Below are 19,745 nucleotides of genomic sequence, written 5' to 3' on the forward strand. Positions count from 1 at the left end.
ACTTTATTTAGTGGATCTAAATCATACAATTAAGAAAAAATCGAATGTATTATATTATCTTGATTACAATTACAATTATAATCATCCCTATTCTTTTTTTTTTTGTTGATAAAATTATCTCTAAAATTTTAAGTATCTTGGTTTGAGAGGTAAATGGGAGGCTGATGAGAGAGGAAGTAGTCCCAGTTGCATTCAATTCAATGCATGAACAATCCATCAGTTTCATTAAATTGTACAGTACCTATTTTAAAACCCAACCAGAGAGAGGAAGTTCTTACAGTAAGGTATTGTGGGCTCCACATAATATATAGTTTCCATATTATTTATAAATAATTTTTAATATATTTGATTACAACTAATATAAATTTTAAAATTTATTAATTCTCTCTAAAAATTAAATAAGTTTTTAATTTTGTTTTTATTAGATATATACATTTTAATAACTGATATTTACAAAATCAATTTTTTTAAAAAAAATCTTATCTAAACATCATTACATTTTGTTAATTAATTTTTTCATAATTAACTTTTTCCAATCAAAATCCAAACACAATGCCTATTGTGTGTGACTGCTATTACCAACCGTGCATGACCTCATGGATACCTTAAAAATATTTTCAACATATTTATTTAACGCAATTATATATCTTAAGATTCAAATTTAAAACTTCAAGTTAAATTAATTTAATCTCCTTGAACAGTTCAACAAAGTTGATTACATTTATTTTTCTTTCCACTCATATTTCAGGCCAACTTAGGAATAATCCAGGTGTTGTTAACTATGCCTGGTTAGAAGGAATCAAGGAAGGGATGATTCAATTTGGGAGTTCAAATTTTATGAATGGAAAAAAATATTTTAATATTATTTTTACTTGAGTTGATTAATATTTAAATCTGACTTATAACACTAGATATTAAATACAGACGTGTAATAGGTGTTAGAGGGAGGGGGAATGAGCAGAGCATTACTCCCCCATTTTTAAATATAAGTAAGTTTTATTAACCAACCTACACAGTTTACAAAGTTTGTAAATCTTAATTATCATGTCTAAAATTAAATAATTTGGACTAAAATGTCCTTGTGATTGATAAAATAATAAGTTTCTGTATTACTTTACTAGCTACTACATACATTTTATGTCAGAAGGTATAATTGCATGAATGGGAATGGAAGCGAGGGCAGCTACATTCACTGTTCGCACACAGCTCTTGCATGGGAAGATACATTAAGCTCAGGCCTCCACAAATATACTGTTCACTTGCTTGCTTCTGTTCTTCACTGTGAGTGTCAGTGTGCGATTTTCTTCATTTTTAGATTCTCTTCGTATCCCTTTTCTTTCTTCTTCCTAATCTTACCCTTTTCTTATGTGTAAAATTTATCCAAAAAAAAAAATCTGACTCGATGAATGATTATATGTATATGAATTTAATCTTGTTTATTATTCTCAGTCATTTGCTTTTATATATTTTCTCTCACCTTTTCTTCCTTCGCATGTACATGCCTTTAGTTGATTTTTCATTTTACAGATCGTGTCTTTAAAAGAAATTTATATTTGAATTGAGTGAGACCCAATTAGAGAGAAGCTTTACCTTTAAAAAAAAAAAAAACACACACACACACACACACACACAAATCTCAAAGTCATTGTTTTTGTTTTTGTTTTCGTTGGACGTCAAAGTCACCGGTTTGATTCTAAGCCATAATGCGTTATATGCATTATGTTCTATGTACAAAGATTAAAGGAGAAAGTGATCTAAAAATGTTTTAAGCAAATATGACATGCATTTTGTTTTTTCACCCGCTCTTTATTCTTATAATCCCTTCACATATATACATTTTTCTTTGAAGGCCCTTCATATATATATATACATAGCCTACAAATATTAACAGTTAAAATTATTTTACAAATAATTCAAATTAAACGCGAACTACTCTTATATTATTAATGTTTTGATGACAGATAACTCATTATTAGAGTTTTGTTTTTTGATATGGTTAGAGTTTTTGCTTTCATATTGTTATTTCTTTGGGTCAAATTTGAATATTATCTAGCATAATTGGGGATAATTCTTCCAGAGACTATTTTTACATTTCTACATACTCGAACTCAAGATTTTCTGTTTAAGTGGTTATTGCATATTCCAGTAGGACCAATGCCTGTTGTTAACTGATCATTAGAGTTAATTAGACGTAAAATTAAAAAAACCATCATAATTTGGAAAAATTAATTATTTGTATTCATGTAATCTTAACTCAATTGTAATTTAGTTTATAAATTTTGATTAGTTATAACTCAATCTTTATAATTTTAACTCAATTATAATTCAAGCCCACAAACTTTAACTCGGTGCAATTTAGTCCCCATAATTCTTATCATTTAAAATATTAATCTTTATATTTTAGAAAATAAAATAATAAAGATTAAAATTATTTTAAACTTTCAACAACAACAAGCCTTTATCCCATCAGGTGAGGTTGGCTACATAAATTGCAAGACGCCATTATGCTCTATCATTTATCAAACTTTTAAAAATATTATTAATTAAGAGATCGCGTTCAACAACTTTTAAAAATGTTCTATTAGGCCTTTCTCTACTTCTCTTAACAGAATTCAAAATTATATGTTTCACTCTTCTTATTAGTGCCTCCTGCGGTCTTCTTTATACATGCTCAATCTTTATAAAAATTAAAATTTTTAGTAATTTAAAATATTAGTCCCTAGGTTTCAAAATAATTTTAATTTTTATAATTTTATTTTCTAATATCAATATTAAAATTATAAGAATTGAGTTGTATTGAGTCAAAGTTTAAAAATTAATTTATAATTGAGTCAAAATTATAACTATGAGTTACAATGAGTCAAATATTAGTTACTAAATTATAACTAAGTCAAAACTATATAAATTAAATGATTATATAATTGATTTTGTTTTATTGTTATAAGAATTGATGTTTTTGTAGAATATATTTTGAGAATAAAAAATAATAAAAATTAGTGTTTTTTGCATTTTCTCTTATTCTCTAAAGCAATAATTTCAAAATATTTAAAAGATGTTTTATTTTTTATTCTCTAGAATAATATTTAATTTTTTTTATTTTTTAAAATAATTTTTAAAATACATTACTAAATAAATTTTTTTTATTCTAAGGACTAGAAAATTGTTTTTATAAGAGCTTGTCAAACAAGCTATATTATTTTTTTAACATTTTCTATAAACTGGGGGGCCTAAACTTCAATCGACAGGACTGTGATGACATACTGGGCTCAAAAAGCCCAGAAACAATGGGCTTCTGAGTTGTCCGATTCCTACCTATCCTGTAATGGTTCGATGCGGCGGGTATGGTGACCGCACTGTGAGTCTGCAATAAAGCTTCAAATCTGAACCGTTGTATGTTCCGATTCCATCTTTTTTCCATTCGAGCAGCGTGAAAATGAAAAAGTCGAGATCTTTTTAAGCCAAATACCACAAACCCTAGTCGTGCGAATCCTGCGCTCTCCAAAAAGAAAGGTGCTACTTTCTTCGTCGCTTTCCTGGAACAAGTTCCTTCTTCTTGATTTTTCTCCCAAGTCCCTGAACTCGTCGCTGCTTCATTCTTTCCGTCTACTTCGGACTGTGCCGTGTAATTTTCAGGGCTTTGTTTTGCTCTATCTTCAACTATTGTTTATTGTGCTTTTTTTCTTTTAACTTGCAGGTTTTTAACTCTTGGTTAATTCAGCTTCGCTGATCGAGGAATTCGATTGTTTTTATTGATAATTTTCCGGGAAACATAACGTGGTAGTTTTTAAGTTTGATCGTTACTTCTTTTCTTTTAGGATTAGCTATGGCGGATGACATGGTTGCCAATGGCGTCGATCAGTCTGGGGATGGTTTCTTTGATGCCGATCAAAGCGGGAGGGATGCTCGTGCTGCGGAATTGAAGAAGAAAATCGAGGCATTGGAGCGTGAGAAAGATGATTTGGTGAATGAATATGCTGGGAGGAAGGAGCTAACCCAGAAATTGACTCTGGAGATTGAGGACCTGAGAAACGGTAAAGCTGAGTTGTTGAAGAAGGTGGAAGAAATGGAGAAAGAGGTCGAAGAGTTCCAGGAGTCTAGGAGGGTGGCAGAATCTATTGCGAAAAGAGCATTTGACCTGGAGACTGAGGTGACTAGGCTTCAGCATGATTCTATTGCTGAGATGAGCGCTGCTGAAGAAGCTAGAGCAGAGGCAGATGAATTGAGGAGGGCTTTGGCAGACAAAGAATCAAGGGTTGGAAATCTCGAAAGAGAAGTTGAGGGTTTGAAGAAAACAAAGGCGGAAAGTGAGGTGAAAGTGAGGGACTTGGAGAAGAAACTCGGGGTTCTGGAAAAGAAGGAAGTTGAGGAAAGGAACAAAAGAATTAGGATTGAAGAGGAGTTGAGAGAAAAAATCAGTGAAAAAGAGAGGGAAGTTCAAGATTTGAAAGCAAAGACTGCTGAGTTGGAGAAGGTAGTAGTTGGCAATGGATCTGAAATGGAGAATTGGGTTGAAGAGAAAAAGAATTTGGAGGAAGCATTGAGGGAATCCGAGGACAAAGCAAAAAGAATGGAATTAAATATTCTCCAGTTACAGCAAGAGGCGAGTGAAGCCGAGGATGTAATCGGTACACTGAGGGAGAAGGCATTTGGGGCGGTCAATGGGCGTGTAAATGGCCTAGAAGTTGAAGAGAAGGGGTTGAAGGGATTGAAACTGCAGTGGCCATTAGTGGCAGCGGGTTCTACGGGAGCTATTGCTGCCGCAGCTGTTGTCGTCTATGTCTTTTATGGGAAACGTAGGTGATTTTTTGCGGTCACATAGCGGTTAATGTCTAAAGAGGCATATGAATGGGAAGATGAAGAATGGAGGTTAGGATTCACCTATTTCATTGTCGCGAATATACTTCAGTTTTGATAGGGTAATGCTTTTCTGGCTTTGTTTTTTTAGCCTATGAGCTTTCTGATTTATATTAAAGTTGGCAACCTCGCATACTTTTTGTTGGGTTCTTAGTTGCTGCACCTGATTCTATCTTAAGCGGTTTGAACTAATAAAGATGATGTTATAAGTGTGTGTTTAATAAATTACATTAGTTTCCAAGTTGGGATGATGCGTTTGTTTCTGTTTAATATGCTATTTACTAGCTTCAAACTTCAATAATGATGGCAGCCAGCAAACCTAGACTCTTTGACCTTGTCTCTTGTCTGACGTTGAGCTTAGCTGAAAGTTGTCAACAATCATATCATCATCAACCTCGGTCAATTACTTCAACTATGAAGTTATATTTCTTCTCATTATGAAATGTGGAGCGCTCATGCTGTTTGTAGGTTACATGTAGAACGATGCTATTAATCACATTTGAATTTGATGGCTGGATGATGATTACGGTTATTTTTTTCTTTTCTGCTGATCAGTTCTGGTTTTTACTGTCTTAGATTGTATTTTAGGTTCTTTATTCTTTGGATTCTCAGTTGTAAAGTCAGTTTTTAATTCTTATTCGAGTCATTGTGAGTTTTTGCCATTTGGATTGAGAAAAGCTTTGAGTTTTAGCTGTCTCCTATTTGCTTAGACCTTCATTTTCTTGCCGTTGGGTTTTGAGAGTAAAAGTTGAGTAGGTTTAGTTTTGTTGATTATGGGTGTTTGCTTCATTTGCTAGGCTTATTTCAGAACTGATTGTCCGCCACATTTATTGGCATTGATAATAGGGTTTCCTTTTGTTTCTGTCTTGGCTAGGATTTCTCGTAGTTTTAAGTCTTAATAGTAACATTGTCATCTTTGATCAACCTTGACCTTACTGTCTAAAGGCAGTGGATAACGATAGGAACTTGTCTGTAGAAATCCTTTTCTTATCAAGAGAAAAAGAGAGAGGAAAGGATACGGATTTTCCAAATAGAGGAGTTGGCTTTTATAGGCCCTCAAATTTATTTGTTGTTAATCTGAAGTCCAGCTTCCATATTTAGAATTCAATACATCAGCTAAAACATGCTGGGTGTTATTAGGATGAATGGAGTGTGACTGGTTTATTTGAGTCAATTTTCGAGGATAGTTTATAATTTGATCCTCTTGTCTGTATTCAAAATTATTTTACCCTTTATGATTTAAAATGTGGCGCAGCAAAGATGCTTTTGTTAAGTGGAAATGGCTGGCTATTCTTTGATTTTTAAAGCTTCTGGATGGAAAATAATTAGATCAGGAGGGTTACATATTTGGACTAGACAATGCTTGAATTTAAAATAATTGGTTATATTGGATATCAAATAATTATGTGTTTAGTGGAACCCTTTTAGGATCTGTTCTCTTACCAATTAGTTGCTTGTGGCCTTTGTAGTTCACGTCCAAATGCAATTGAACAGTAATGTAATACTCATTTGAGATAAGTTTACTTTCTTTGCCGTTAAAATTATCACACGTCCTCCAATTTTTCAACAATTGCAGTTCAACTCCCTTTCGTTTTGTATTAGTCTAATTTGCCAATAAAATCTACGACGAAAATAAGTTTATCACATTAGGGAGAATTGGTTATATGAATTGTATGATGTGCTCTGTTATGGGTCAAACTTTTGATAATATTATTAATTAAAAAGTTTCGTTTAACAATTTTTTTGAGTGTTATTTTTGCATGTGCGCGCATATGTGTAAAGATAAAATTTGAAATGAAGATATGTGAAAAAAAGTAAGTGTAGCATTTATTGAGAGAAAAATCATATAAAGTCATTTGAGATGTTTTGGATGTGTATGGAGAAGATCACAAGAAGCATTGGCAAGAAAAGTGAAATGGATAATTTGAAAATCGATAAAGGGTTAGAGGAAGATCAAAGATAACATTTATAGAAGTTGTTAGTTTGGTTAATGATAAAGCACAATAACATCATGTAATTCATGTAGAGATGGGAAATGAGTGGGCCTAACCTTGATGAGTCTAGGTTCTTGAGCTTGATTTCTTGAAAAATGGTCGTCTTTTGAAGTTTGATCCTTATTTGAAAGGCTTTTGAAGCTTAATCTTTATTTAAAGAGCTTTTGAAGCTCGACGTTTATTTAAAGAGTTCAAAGTCGAGTCAGTAAGCTCATTTTATTTTTCAGATATTCAATAAAATAAGTAAATATAAATCAATATATAGAATTTTGATCAATATTTTCAAATGAAAATAAAAATTTTGAATCTAGATTAACCTTATTAAATTTGATAAATACAAAAACTAGTGTATCATAAAGTATAACATTAATCCAAATTAAGAAATAGATTTTATAAAGTAATCATGTTCTAAAAAGTTAATAAAATAGTTGTCAATATCGTGTTAAAATAAATGATAAAAGAATCAATATCAATCATTTTAACAACACAAAACCTCAACTAGCGTCAATTTTTTAGGGAACATGGTTGCTTGGGCTTTAGCTTTTTTTTTTTTTTTAGGGCCAATCAGGGTTGAGTTTTGAAGCTTGATTTTTTTTTAAAAAGAAAAAACATATTTTTTGGCCCTTACAATTTGCTTGTGTTTTATTATAGATTTCTGTACTTCTTTTTTCAGAGTTTTGGATATGTACACTTTCATTTTTTTGTGTTTTAGGTTCCTAAATGAACAAAATGAACAAAGTATAGAGACTTTGGATAAATGTTAAATGTGAAAATTGAAAGTGTAAGGACCCAAGACACAAAAAAAAAAAATGCAAAGACTTATAGCAAAAAAGGAGCAAAGTGCAGGGACCAAAATATATGTTTTTTCAAAAAAAAAAACTCAATTTTTCAAGCTCGAATTTTTATTTAAATAAGATCTCCAAGCTTAACCCTCCAAGCCCGGCTTTTATTTTTTACTTTAAATTTATCTAGCCGACCCACCTATTGAGATAAGGTTTGTTGTTGTTGTTGTCCTTTTTGGTCTTCCTTTACCTCTCTTTATAGGTTCAAAATTGTTGTTCCACTCTCTTCATTGGTGCATTTTATAATTTTTTTATACATATTTAAAGCATCTCAAATGATTTTATACTATCTTTATATATATATATATATATATATATAAGGCTTAATTTGAATGGAGGAAATATTGAGAAGAAAATAGGAAGAAGAAAAAAATAGAAGAACATGATTTTTTTTTTTTACTCTGGTTGAAAGTTTTCAAGTTTAGTTTTCTTTTCTTCCTATTTTTTTCTTTTCGTCCCGTCCAAACTTGCATAGATTAAATGAAACAGCAGCCAAATAATAACAAAGTCCAAAACATGGAAAGAAAAAAAACAGAAAGCAGAAAAGAACAAAAGGGAAATAAATTGAACTTAACATAACATTATAAGGCCAATCAGCCAATTCTGAGACATATAAAATGAAACATAAAATTTTTTCAAAATAAATATAGTTCCTTTATTAAAAAATATAAGACATTTTTAATTTAATTTTACCTTATAATAAAGTAGTTATTTATTTTTAAATTAACTCTATTTTTTCATATTTATCTTTATTTAATAGGGTGTTTCACCTTAAAAAAATGTAAAGTAATCTATTCAATAGGGATTTTTTTTTAAAAAAGGTAATGATTATGCTTTAAAAAAGTTAAAATGTTTTATATTTTTTACAAAAAGAGTGTATATATATATATTGAAATGGAGTGAATAATTACTGATAATATAGATGATAAAGTATGCTATGAAATATAACAAGTCAGTTGTAGAAGAAAAGCAAATAAAGAGCGTCAGCTTGCAAGGCCAAGTTTTAGGGGGAGAATATGCTTGAATTAGATGAGTCGTTTGGTCTAAGCATTTGGGAAATAATGTTGCTCTTAATGGCAACAAAATAAGCGTATGCTTTTTGGCCCCCTTGTAAAGCCAATAATTGAAATTTGCCTTTTTGTTTTATTGGTTTTAGGAAGAAAGCAATTGATTGAAGCTTTTCCTTTCATGTTTTGACCAGGATTTGCTGCTTTTCCTTTAAAACATGTTCCTTTCAGCAATTAAATAGACAGAAAATAATGTTTTAATTATCATACGATTTTGTTTACGGTAGATTTTTGAAAAAATAATAATAAAATCTTTTAAATTATATAAATGATAATTTCATCTATTAAAATATTATAATTTCATTTTAGTCCTTAAGAATTTTTATATCAATAAATTTTAAATTAAAAAGTTCATTTTACCTTTATTGATAAGTTGTGAATTTTTGTTCATGATTCTTTAAATAAAAGTTGTTATTTTTTAAATAAAATTTGTGATTAAAACTTATTATTTTAAAAAGGATTAATATGTAATTTGAACCTTGAACTATAGGTCCATGGGCTATTTGAACTCTAAATTTTAAAAAAGTGTATTCTAAATTCTAAATAATTAAAGTTGGGACAATTTCACCCCACCGTTAACTTTCAACAAACGTTCGATACATTCATTTAAAAAAAAATTACACTTTAAGCCTCCACTTGATAGACGCTTGTTGAAAGTTAATTACAAGGGCAAAATTACTTCAACTTTAATTGTTCAAGGTTTATAATGCATATTTTTTAAAATTTAAGGTTCAAATCGCCTTTAGACTTATAATTTAGGGTTTAAATTGCATATCAACCTTTTTCTATTTTAAAAAATATACTCTAATCATTAATAATTCAATAGTAACAAAAAAAGTATATTTTACATATTATATCAATTTTTAAAAAGATTTTGAAGGAGTATGTAAGATTCTTAGTTTGAATTGATCAATAAAAGTGAAAATTTATAAAATATAACCAAATGCTTTTATAATAAACAAAGAGACAGAGAAAAAAGTATATGAAGAGAAATTTATTTTAAAATTTTTCTTTAACAAAGAACAATAATATATTTTTTTACCGATACTATTATGAAATTTCATTATACTAAAAAACAAACAAGAAAAAAAAATGAAAGTACATTTATAATAAAAGATTATGTTATACTCCTATTGCTGTCATTGATAGCTTATCAAAAGCCCACCCAGCAAAAATAAAAATAGTTAACTCAAGACTGTCTCATTCATACTCACCATAGTCTCCACCAAAAATTGCTTTACTCATTATTACAATTTACAGCTTTTTTATATAGTTTCATCATCATTATTTACCTTTTTCTATTCATTCTTCTCACATCCTGAAAAATTTGTAATATTACCATGGGTTAATATATAATTTGAACACTAAATTATAAGTCCAGGGGCGATTTGAACTCAAATTGTAAAAAGGTATATTCTAAACCTTAAACAATTAAAGTTGGGGTAATTTCACTCATACTGTTAAATTTCAACAAACATTCATCAAATTGAGGCCTAAAGTGCAATTTTTTCTAAATAAATTTGACGAACGTTTGTTGAAAGTTAATGATAAAGGCAAAATTATCCCAACTTTAATTGTTTAGGGTTTAAAATGCACCTTTTTAAAATTTAGAGTTTAAATCACCCTTGGAGTTATAGTTTAGGGTCCAAATTATATATTAATCCTTTTAAGAACTTATTTTTTAATAATAAAAACTATAGATGACGAGTTGTAATTTTTTGTTAAATTCTTGCGATTCACAAAATAAAATTGTCATTCTTTAAACAAAAAGTTGTGGTTGGAGTTTATTATTTTTAATAAAAGTAATATAATTTTTCACTTTAAAATTTATTGACATAGGAGTCTCTAGGAGCTTAAGTAAAATTATAGCATTTCAAGAGATCAGTTTATTATTTATATAACTTGAGAGGTTTTATTATCATTTTTCCTAGATTTTTTGTTTTCCTTTTTAATAAAATAATTTAAAATGAGAAAAAAATTCCAAGGTATTCCCCATTTTGGAGCTACAAACTTGCAATTTTTTTTAAAATGTAGGGATAATATAATTTTTAGTTTTTAAAGATTCTTTCAATTATCAATTTAATTATTGAATTTTGATTTAATATAACTCAATCTTTATAATTTATTGAGTTAAAAAATTACATACATTGAGTTATACAGAATTAAAAAATTATAAGAATTAAAAAAAAAGTTAACTACTATACATCATTACCCAGTATTTAGGATCAAATAGGATTTTAAAACTTTGTTTTATAATTAGGGATCACAAGTAATCTCAGTAACGATTGAGACTATATTGAACTCTTTATCAGTAAATTATATGGATAATTAATTATCGCGATTATCATCAGAATTTAAATTGAACCTACTAGCAAGAGGAGGAAAAAAGAAACTGCAAGAAAAGATAAGAGAATAAGATGAAATTAAAATACCAAAAAAGAAAAAGAGACAGCCAAATTACATAAAGTCAGGAAGAAAAAGTCACGATCAAATTCAATCCATTGCAAGTTGCAACACAAACATTAAAGAATGATACATAACATAAAAATTACATAAAGTCAGGAAGAAAAAGTCACGATCAAATTCAATCCATTGCAAGTTGCAACACAAACATTAAAGAATGATACATAACATAAAAATGCAGCAGCAGAGAAATATTTATGTAAAGAAATTCTCAGTTCAACACATTCACACTACGACTCAAATGAAATGAATATAATTCCCTTCTCAAAGTAAAACACACTCACTCTCACACCTGGAAAAATATGCCTCTCAATCTGACTCTGAAATCATCCATCCATGAGCAAAGAAGCTTTGCCCCTGAAAAGTCTGACATTACATCCAACGGATCATGCTCAGTGTCTTCTTTTGAAGATGATCTGCTCACTGCTATGCATGTTAAACATGAAAACTCAAGTTAATAAATTATTCATGAATGGAAACACTTCCAATTTAAAGTATTGGGACAATCTTATTTTTAATCCCTAAACTTTCTCTCAATTGTTGATTTAATTCTTAAATTTTGACTCAATACAATATAATTCAGTCATTATAATTTACTGAGTTAAAAAATTATAAGCATTGAATTATTTTAAGTCAAGGAAGTACAAAAACTAAGTTGTTTTGAATCAAAAAAGTATAGAGATTGAGTTACTTCAAATCAAAGTTTAGAGATTGAATTAACAATTAAGAACAAACTTAAGTTCCAAAAGTTATATGTTTCCTAAAGCATTTAAATCTTTCCTTTATTAGATGAATGTGAATTCTCCGAAATACTTCATAGGATAAAGTAGAGAGAGATAAACAAAATGATAAATCTCTCTCTTTTTTATATGACTATTTAATTGGGTCATATTTAGGCATTATCAAACCCGAGTGGAGGAATCATTTTCAAAGGTGTTTTCTACATTTAAACAAACTCAAGCCTAAGACTTTGTATTTAAATGGCCATATAGTCTCCTCTATCAAGACCAACCAATGCCTGTTGGTGTCATTTGGACGCATATAAACCCACATAAGTAGTACCTGCTATTTCAACAACTGACAACAAGAGAAGTAAATATAGCATTAACTCAGAACAGGGACGTATGCAGGGGGGCCCACAATTTGATTGGTCTTTTAAAAAATTTTGGGTATTTTTTATTTGGCTTATAAAATATGTACAAATTAGTCTTAGCCCCCCATATTTTAAATAGTGTTTATGCTTGCCCTCCTGCGTATTCATTTCTGGATTCTTCCCTGACTCAGAAAGCCCTGTTAGCATTTTGCGTTGATATATTGCAGCAAAAAGCAAATCCTCATCTCTCCGCTTGCCACAGATGTAATAAATCTGATGATCTAAAATCTCGCTATTTATCCTTAAAGTCATCGCTCAAGACTAACTGGATAGATCTCAAAAAATATCACATTTCTAGTGAGCTTGAGAAAGGAGGAATTGGAAGTTCCAAGTTGAATCAATGTAGTTATATATCATATTTCAGGCAAAAATCAATGTGCTTATCATTGTGGCAGATGTAGATCTTCAGATCTAGTTAAAGTCAAAATGTACAATTGATCAATTATCCAGAAGTATAGCAGTCAAATTCTTACAATTCACCATTTGAATCTCACAAATCTTAACAATTCACAAAGTCAATGATACAAAATTGATGGTTGAGCTAAAAATAGTTTTAAATCTTTAAATTCATAATTCCAATCCTAGTTCAGTAACAAGTCGCAAAATATTGCCCTCACCTTATCTGATCTATCACCGGCTTAGAATGTCAAAAATTCCACAGCAGCTTCTCCACCAAGACGCGTGTTCTTGTGGAGCCTGAGTTTCAGTGATTTGCTACACAGTAAAGATCATTGGAACATCATAGAATTAATGAAGGGGAACATTAAATTATCGGAAAAGCATAACACTGTCACAGATACAACAGCACATCAGACAAAATGTGAAGCAATCGAGTATAATTTGAAGTATCTCAACGTGTCTTGTATATGCAATACCTGAGATTCAGCGCTTGTAGGCATTTCAGTCTTTTCCTGCGTTGTGGCACTAGTGGTTTCAGCAGTAGCTACATCTGAAGGTGGCAAAGATTCTTTAGCTTCTTCTTCTTCTTCTTCTTTTGATGATTCTTTGACAACTGTTGATTCCTCTACTTTCTGTTCTTCAGCTGGTAACTTTGTTTCTCCAGTTTCTTCTGGTTTCACATCAGTTTCAGTTTCAGGCACAGAAGAGTCACTGATCTTCGACGCTGCCTCGTTTGTTTCGACCGAGGATGATTCCTTTTTCTCCTCGAAAGAAGCCGATTTATTTGCATCATCAGCTTCAGTTTTTGCTTCAACTGCTTCTTCAGTTTCTCTTGAGGCTTCAGCCTCTAAAGCTGGCTCTGAAGGAAGCTGAGTCTCTTGAAAAGCTGCTTCTTTCTCCTGACTCGCCTTGTGCTTCAATTCTGCTTCTAGTACTTTTATATCTTCAACAATAAGATCAGAAGCATCTTTGGTCTTCTCTGGTTCAACAAGTGAACTACTCTCCTCCTCCTGGCTCTGTTTCACACTGTTTGAAACTTCTTTTTCTTCTTCTTCACCTTGTTGGGTTTCAGCAACAGCAGATTCAACAATTGTTTTGACGTTTTCTTCATCAACACCAACCACCTGCTTATCTTCACTGTGAGATTCTTCTACTTTTTGGGTCTCTTCCACCGATCCTTCCATTTCGTTATGACCTGCAGTGACAGAAAACCCCTTGTTCTTCTTCTCTTCAACTACCGAAAACTGACACTTATTACTGTTGGGTCTCAGAGCATAATTCCTATTTCGCCCATTTCGGTCCCTGAGGATTCCCAGATCAACCTCGCCTAACCCAGCGCATTTAAAGGGAAACAAGGGCGTAAGAAATTAATTTTTTTAGAACATAAGATGATCAAACATAACAATCAAAGACGTAACAACGAAGGTACCATGATAAAGAGGAATGGGACATTGGGAGACATATGATAGATGAAGAATTAATGAATGAGAGAGAGAGAGAGAGAGAGAGAGAGAGAGAGGAATGAATCACCTTGGGATTGAAGAGCAGACGAAGAATGGTGGTTGGGTTGTGAAGTGAAGTGCTTGTTAGCTTTTCTGAGCTGTCTGTTTGATTTCTTCCTGGAAGAAGAAGAACGTGGAGGCATGGCTGACTGGTTGGTGATATCAGAATGGAGAGAGAGTAGAATGGTAGATGAATGGATATCGCCAGAGAGATGCCTCTGGAATCGAAAGCGATATCATTCGCTGGCTTTTTTCGGGTGGGTTTTGATTTGTGCGTTAGATTTTGTGGACATATATATATATATTGGGGAAGTGATTTGAAATTGAAATTGGAGAGGAGGGAACTTTAAAAGCGTTTCAGCAGCAACGTGGCTTGCTGGCTTTGGAACTCCAATGAAAGAACGGAAACAAATGCAGTGGCAGACAGGGAACGTGAATATGACTTTACTGGATCCGTTTCCCACCCCTAATAAAATCATTTACACCTTAAGACCAGATCCGGTAATGGAGACAGGTTTATTTACAGCCGACCCTTAAAAATTTATTAGAGGGGCCAAAATTTATATTAAATATACATATTAATTTTTTTAAAAAAATATAATTCTAAATATTAATTAAAATAATATATAAATAAATTATATGATGAGTTTAAAAATATATATATATATTGATGTTATTTGCATCATAAATTTATTTTTATAATATATATGTCCTTCTGACTATAATATTTATTATCGTTAATTAATTCACAATTTATAAAAATGTTATTTGAAACCTTCTTTTATAAAAATTTACACATTTTTTCATTTACACCTTTATTTTTTTTTCAGTAACATGTGCATAGTTTTTAAATATGGAGCATTAATGACAATGAATTTTTTTAGGTTAATGAGCAAAATACACCCTGAATTCTTGCTCAAAAAGCGTCATGGACTCTAAACTCTTAAAATATATAAAATAAATTTTAAACTTTTAAATTTGTAATAAATTAAATCCTATTGTTATTTTTTTAATGCTGTTATTGTTTACTGTGGGCCTCAGTTAATTAACATCATAGACCTTAAATTATTATGCGAGTAACATCCTAGACTTTAAATTTTAAAATTTCAAGCAAATTATCCCTACCGTTTAAGTATATAACATTGACTATTATATAGATTAAATTAACCTCAGCATGGCTCATCATGGTGAATATATCATGAGCTGTAGCGAACGACCCATAATTTTGTGTAATGACATTGTTGCCCCTTTTTTTTACAATATTTTTCAAATGAATGGTATCTCATATTTCTGTATACTCTATAACTCTGATTTAGTTTTATTTTGAATAACATTTGTTTATTTAATAATAAAAACTTAAAATTCCATTTGAAAAGAAGTTTAAGTATCATAAGATTTTACAAACGATGAATGCAAAAGCCAAAGATTTCATCAATGAATTTTAAACCCAAAGTAACTGGTTAATTAAAAGTCTCTGATATTTAAACTTATTTTCCATTAGAATCCCAAGTTTTCACCATTAAATAAATAAAAATTATTTAAAATAAAACTAAATCAGAGTTATGGAGCATATTGATGCATGAGATACTAATTGTTTGGAAAATATTACAAAAAAAAGGCAAAAAACATCATTTCACAAAATTATGAGCTGTTTGCCATGGCCAACAGTACATTTACTGCAGCGAACTACGCTGAGACTAATTTGATCTACATAATAGTTAATATTCTATACATAAAACAGTGAGAATAATTTGCTTGAAACTTCAAAGTTTAGGGCTCAGGGTACTACTTGCGTAATAGTTTAGAGTTTGTGGCACTAAAAAACTAGGGCCCACGGTGAACAGTAATATCATTAAAAAAAAAGATAACAGTAGGGTTTAATTTGTTATGAATTTAAAAGTTTAAAGTTTATTTTACATTTTATGAGTTCAAGGTCCAGAGTATTTTTCGAATAAGAGTTTAAGGTCTATTTTGCTCATTAACATAATTTTTTTTAAAAAGAGTATAAATGGAGAAAAAAACATAAAATTTACCAAATATCCTATATTTTAGACCAAAATGTGTTTCTAGAAAGCAATTTATATTGTGGTTCGGAGGGAGTATAAGATAAAACAATGTTTTTAATATGTATGCTTGATAATTTTAAAGAGTTATGGAGCACTTAAATTTTTTTACTGGAGGCAATTGTAATTTTAAAGGGAGCAAGTGTGATTTTAACTAAAACTTAGGTAAAATTTATTTTTATCATGGGAGCAATTGCTCCCCCTATTTTCAATATGGATTCATCCCTCTTTATTTACATCGGTCTCCATTTGAGCTTAGCTTAATTAAATCAAATTAAAAATTTCAAAATGTATAAAAAGCTGGTGTAACTAAATTTAGTCCTAACATCTTGAACTTTTGGATTTGTTTGAGGTGGCCTGAGTCTAGAGTACTTGAATTTTTAAAAATTATTAGGAGAATGACTATTAAATTTTAAAATATTGAATTAATGACAGTTAAATTCTAGCAAATTTTTTTTTAAAATAAGTTAAAAATATCAATTTAGATAATTACAAATCCAAAAATTTTAATTACAAATAAATATTTAAGTATCAAATATAATTTTTAGATTGTAGCATAAATTTTCATTTGTAAATGTTTGAACTAATATTTACAATTCATTTTATAAATTTTTTTATCAAGACCTAACTGTCATTCTCTTAAAATTATTTTATTTTATTTTTTAACCAAATTTTAACTTTTACCTTAAGAAAACTAAGATTTTTCAAGCAATGTAACACTATAACGTTTTTCCCACCTATCCTTGCTAATGCTACGCTGAACACGAAAGTACATGAAGTAATCTGTTAAGTTTATTTTTTCTTGATATTTTTTTTAAATATTCAAATCAAATAGTCACTAGAACATTGAAATCAAGCTTGAACCAAATTATTTTCTTGTTCAAAATATTGCTGTTTTATTTTTAAGAAAAAGAGAAAATATTTTTTTAATTCTATTCATAAGTCATATTATTAAATTCTTATCACATATTTTCATTTTACACTCTTAAATCTTAGTGAGAGAAAGTAATTTATTAAATTATCCATATTTAATGTGATTAAAGTTAAACACTTATTAACTTTTTAAATAAAATTAATAAATTTTAAAGTTTTTTTAGTTATGCTCAAATAGGTTGGAAATGATTAATAAATAAAATCAGAGGGAGTACACAATGACAATATAATACACCTCTTACTTTTTGTCTCTTTTTAAAATTATTTACATGAAATTTAAATGTAATAATTAAGCATTTTTTCATATAATACATAAAATTTGATAAAAAATTGTAGGGCCAAAAAAGTTATCAACTTGAGCTCTCTTAACCATTTTTTCCAAGTGAGGATGGTCCATTCACTCGCGCAAAGCAAAATTATTTTTATTGATATATTGATTTTCCATTGGGCTTGTAGACTCTAGCCCAAAAGTTAAAAAAACGTAGACCCAAAAGGCCCAAATATTAACTAGACAACTTTATCGTCTTCTCGAAGCGCCTATAAGGCTAAACGCCCAAAACGTCTGCTTCAAAGTTTAAACCCTCGAGGCTCATGCTTGCTGAAGAAAAACCCTTGACCTTGAGGCTCATGGCTGTGGCGAACCAAGCACCAGCACCTTCTACAACCTCCGGAAAGATCAGCCCCAAAACGGTGGAACAAGCCGTTAGATCTCTCCTGAGGTGGAGAAAATCCAAATCCGAGGACGAGAAGTCCAAGTCATTGAATCAGGAAGACGAGTTCTGCTACCTCGTTCTCTCTCTCCATAAAATCCCCCATAAGGACCGCGCAGATACTTATAAGATTCTTCTCCCGCATTCCCTTCTCTCCGAATTTTCCCAGCTCTGTCTAATCATCGATGACCGACACAAGAAAGGACTCAACAAGGAGGAGACGCAGAAGAAGATCAAATCGGAGAACATACGCGTTTCGAATGTCCTGAAGCTCTCGAAGCTCAAGTCCGATTACCGTTCGACCGTGGCGAAGCGAGAACTATGTGATTCATACGATATGTTTTTCGCGGACAAGAGGGTGATTCCGCAGTTATCGAGCTTACTGGGGAAGAAGAAGATTCCTGTGGCATTGGATTTGAAGAATAAGAATTGGAAAGAGCAGATTGAGAAGGCGTGTTCTTCTACATTGTTGTGTTTGAGAACAGGTACGTGTTGTGTGGTGAGAGTGGCCAAAGTGTCAATGGAGAGGGATGAGATTGTTGAGAATGTGGTTGCTGCTATCAATGGTATCGCCGAGGTTGTGCCCAGTAAGTGGGGGAATATAAGATCGCTTCACTTGAAGCTGTTAGAGTCTCTTGCATTGCCTATTTATCAGAATTCTACTTCCAATTAATTATACATTCCATGTACATGAGCTATGCCCAAAATTTAAAATTTTGTTTCAGTTCTCATTACTCATTATAAGTAATGAGCTTATGTGAGAACAGGTGAGTGTGTCGTCTATTGAAGAGAATATGGTAGAAAATTGTTTGAAATCCTTGGGGCCCCTTCTAAGAAGGGTGGAAGAGATAGTCTCGAGCTATCTAAACAAGTAGAGAAAAATAAAAAAGAGCGCTCATAGAAGTGATTGAATGAAACCTCTTGGACTTAGTTGCTGATACAGGCCTCGTGCAATCTTGGTTGCCAAATGCCAACCGGGATTAGGCTTGTTGTTGTTTGATTATAAACAATTAAAGTTGTTCTAATTACATTCTCATTTGCTGTTCTAACTGATAAAGGCCTCGTGCAATCTGTGTTCACTTTGATGCATCATCTTACTGCTTGAATGAAGAAGATACCGCAAGAGTAATTAGTGTAATTACTTATACATAATATAAAAAAGGGGGCTTTTGGATTCAAACCATGCTCTGGATTCAAAGGTTGTGTTGTCTTTTTGCTTTGTGTTTGAATATTTGAATATTTCGTTCTCTATAATGTAGTTTGTTTGAAGAGTCTCTTACTTGCCATACTTGCTGTATTTAGGGCTGGCTTGCGTGAATTATATGCGAAAAGCTTCATGATACCATTTAATATTTTCATGATCATGGGGGACTGAATGAGTTTAAAATCACATGTAATTTTTTTTTGGCAAGAAGGTAAATGTGATTGGATAGATTGAACATTCTACATTGGTCTGCGCTGTTTTATGAGCTGCTAAATTATTTAAAAATTTTTTGCCTATGCTTTGGTTGGTGAATGTTGGCTTAATCACTCCCATCCAAATTACCTGAGAACTTAGAGCAAGTCACATCAGCTGCATGATGGGAAGACGCCCAAAATGAAAGAAATCAAGACCTACTGAGCATGCGTGATTAGCTGGGAAACTCAGACCACCTTTGACTCTTATAGCCAAGTCTGAAGTTGTCCTAGCTTTGTCCGTACTTTGAAAGACCAGCTAATTCGTGCTGTTGAAGAGCTGAGTCTGTTGGTTAAGATGTGAGCAATC

The 19,745-nt window shown here is 31.1% G+C and overlaps 3 protein-coding genes across 5 annotated transcripts; 2 read left to right on the top strand and 1 right to left on the bottom strand.

Annotated features, from left to right (window-relative positions):
• The first annotated feature begins 3,358 nt into the window (after positions 1-3,358).
• Positions 3,359-5,105, top strand: LOC129301872 (peroxisomal and mitochondrial division factor 2-like). Of its 2 annotated transcripts, none has more exons than XM_054940487.1 (2): positions 3,359-3,510; positions 3,816-5,105. In XM_054940487.1, exon 2 carries the CDS (start codon positions 3,824-3,826, stop codon positions 4,799-4,801), a length of 978 nt encoding a protein of 325 aa, XP_054796462.1. In that variant the 5' UTR covers positions 3,359-3,510; positions 3,816-3,823; the 3' UTR covers positions 4,802-5,105. The 2 variants fall into 2 exon arrangements, with proteins under 2 accessions (XP_054796462.1, XP_054796461.1); XM_054940486.1 differs by having other exon boundaries at positions 3,415-3,622.
• Positions 5,106-11,204: 6,099 nt separating this feature from the next.
• On the bottom strand, positions 11,205-14,552 carry LOC129301800 (uncharacterized). Of its 2 annotated transcripts, none has more exons than XM_054940403.1 (4): positions 14,303-14,552; positions 13,249-14,099; positions 12,991-13,087; positions 11,205-11,643 (listed from the first exon to the last, which is right to left on the bottom strand). In XM_054940403.1, the coding sequence occupies exons 1-3, from the start codon at positions 14,415-14,417 to the stop codon at positions 13,004-13,006; spliced, it is 1,050 nt and encodes a 349-aa protein (XP_054796378.1). In that variant the 5' UTR covers positions 14,418-14,552; the 3' UTR covers positions 11,205-11,643; positions 12,991-13,003. The 2 variants fall into 2 exon arrangements, with proteins under 2 accessions (XP_054796378.1, XP_054796379.1); XM_054940404.1 differs by having other exon boundaries at positions 11,205-11,646.
• A 3,278-nt stretch (positions 14,553-17,830) lies between these two features.
• LOC129303884 (uncharacterized) lies at positions 17,831-18,795 on the top strand. Its single transcript, XM_054943448.1, has one exon. The coding sequence runs from the start codon at positions 17,862-17,864 to the stop codon at positions 18,651-18,653; it is 792 nt and encodes a 263-aa protein (XP_054799423.1). The 5' UTR covers positions 17,831-17,861; the 3' UTR covers positions 18,654-18,795.
• The last annotated feature ends 950 nt before the right edge of the window (positions 18,796-19,745 follow it).

This window comes from Prosopis cineraria, unplaced genomic scaffold (assembly GCF_029017545.1).
Source record: "Prosopis cineraria cultivar Desert tree isolate PC_DT_omini unplaced genomic scaffold, ASM2901754v1 PC2, whole genome shotgun sequence".
In the NCBI taxonomy this organism is placed as follows: Eukaryota; Viridiplantae; Streptophyta; class Magnoliopsida; order Fabales; family Fabaceae; genus Prosopis; species Prosopis cineraria.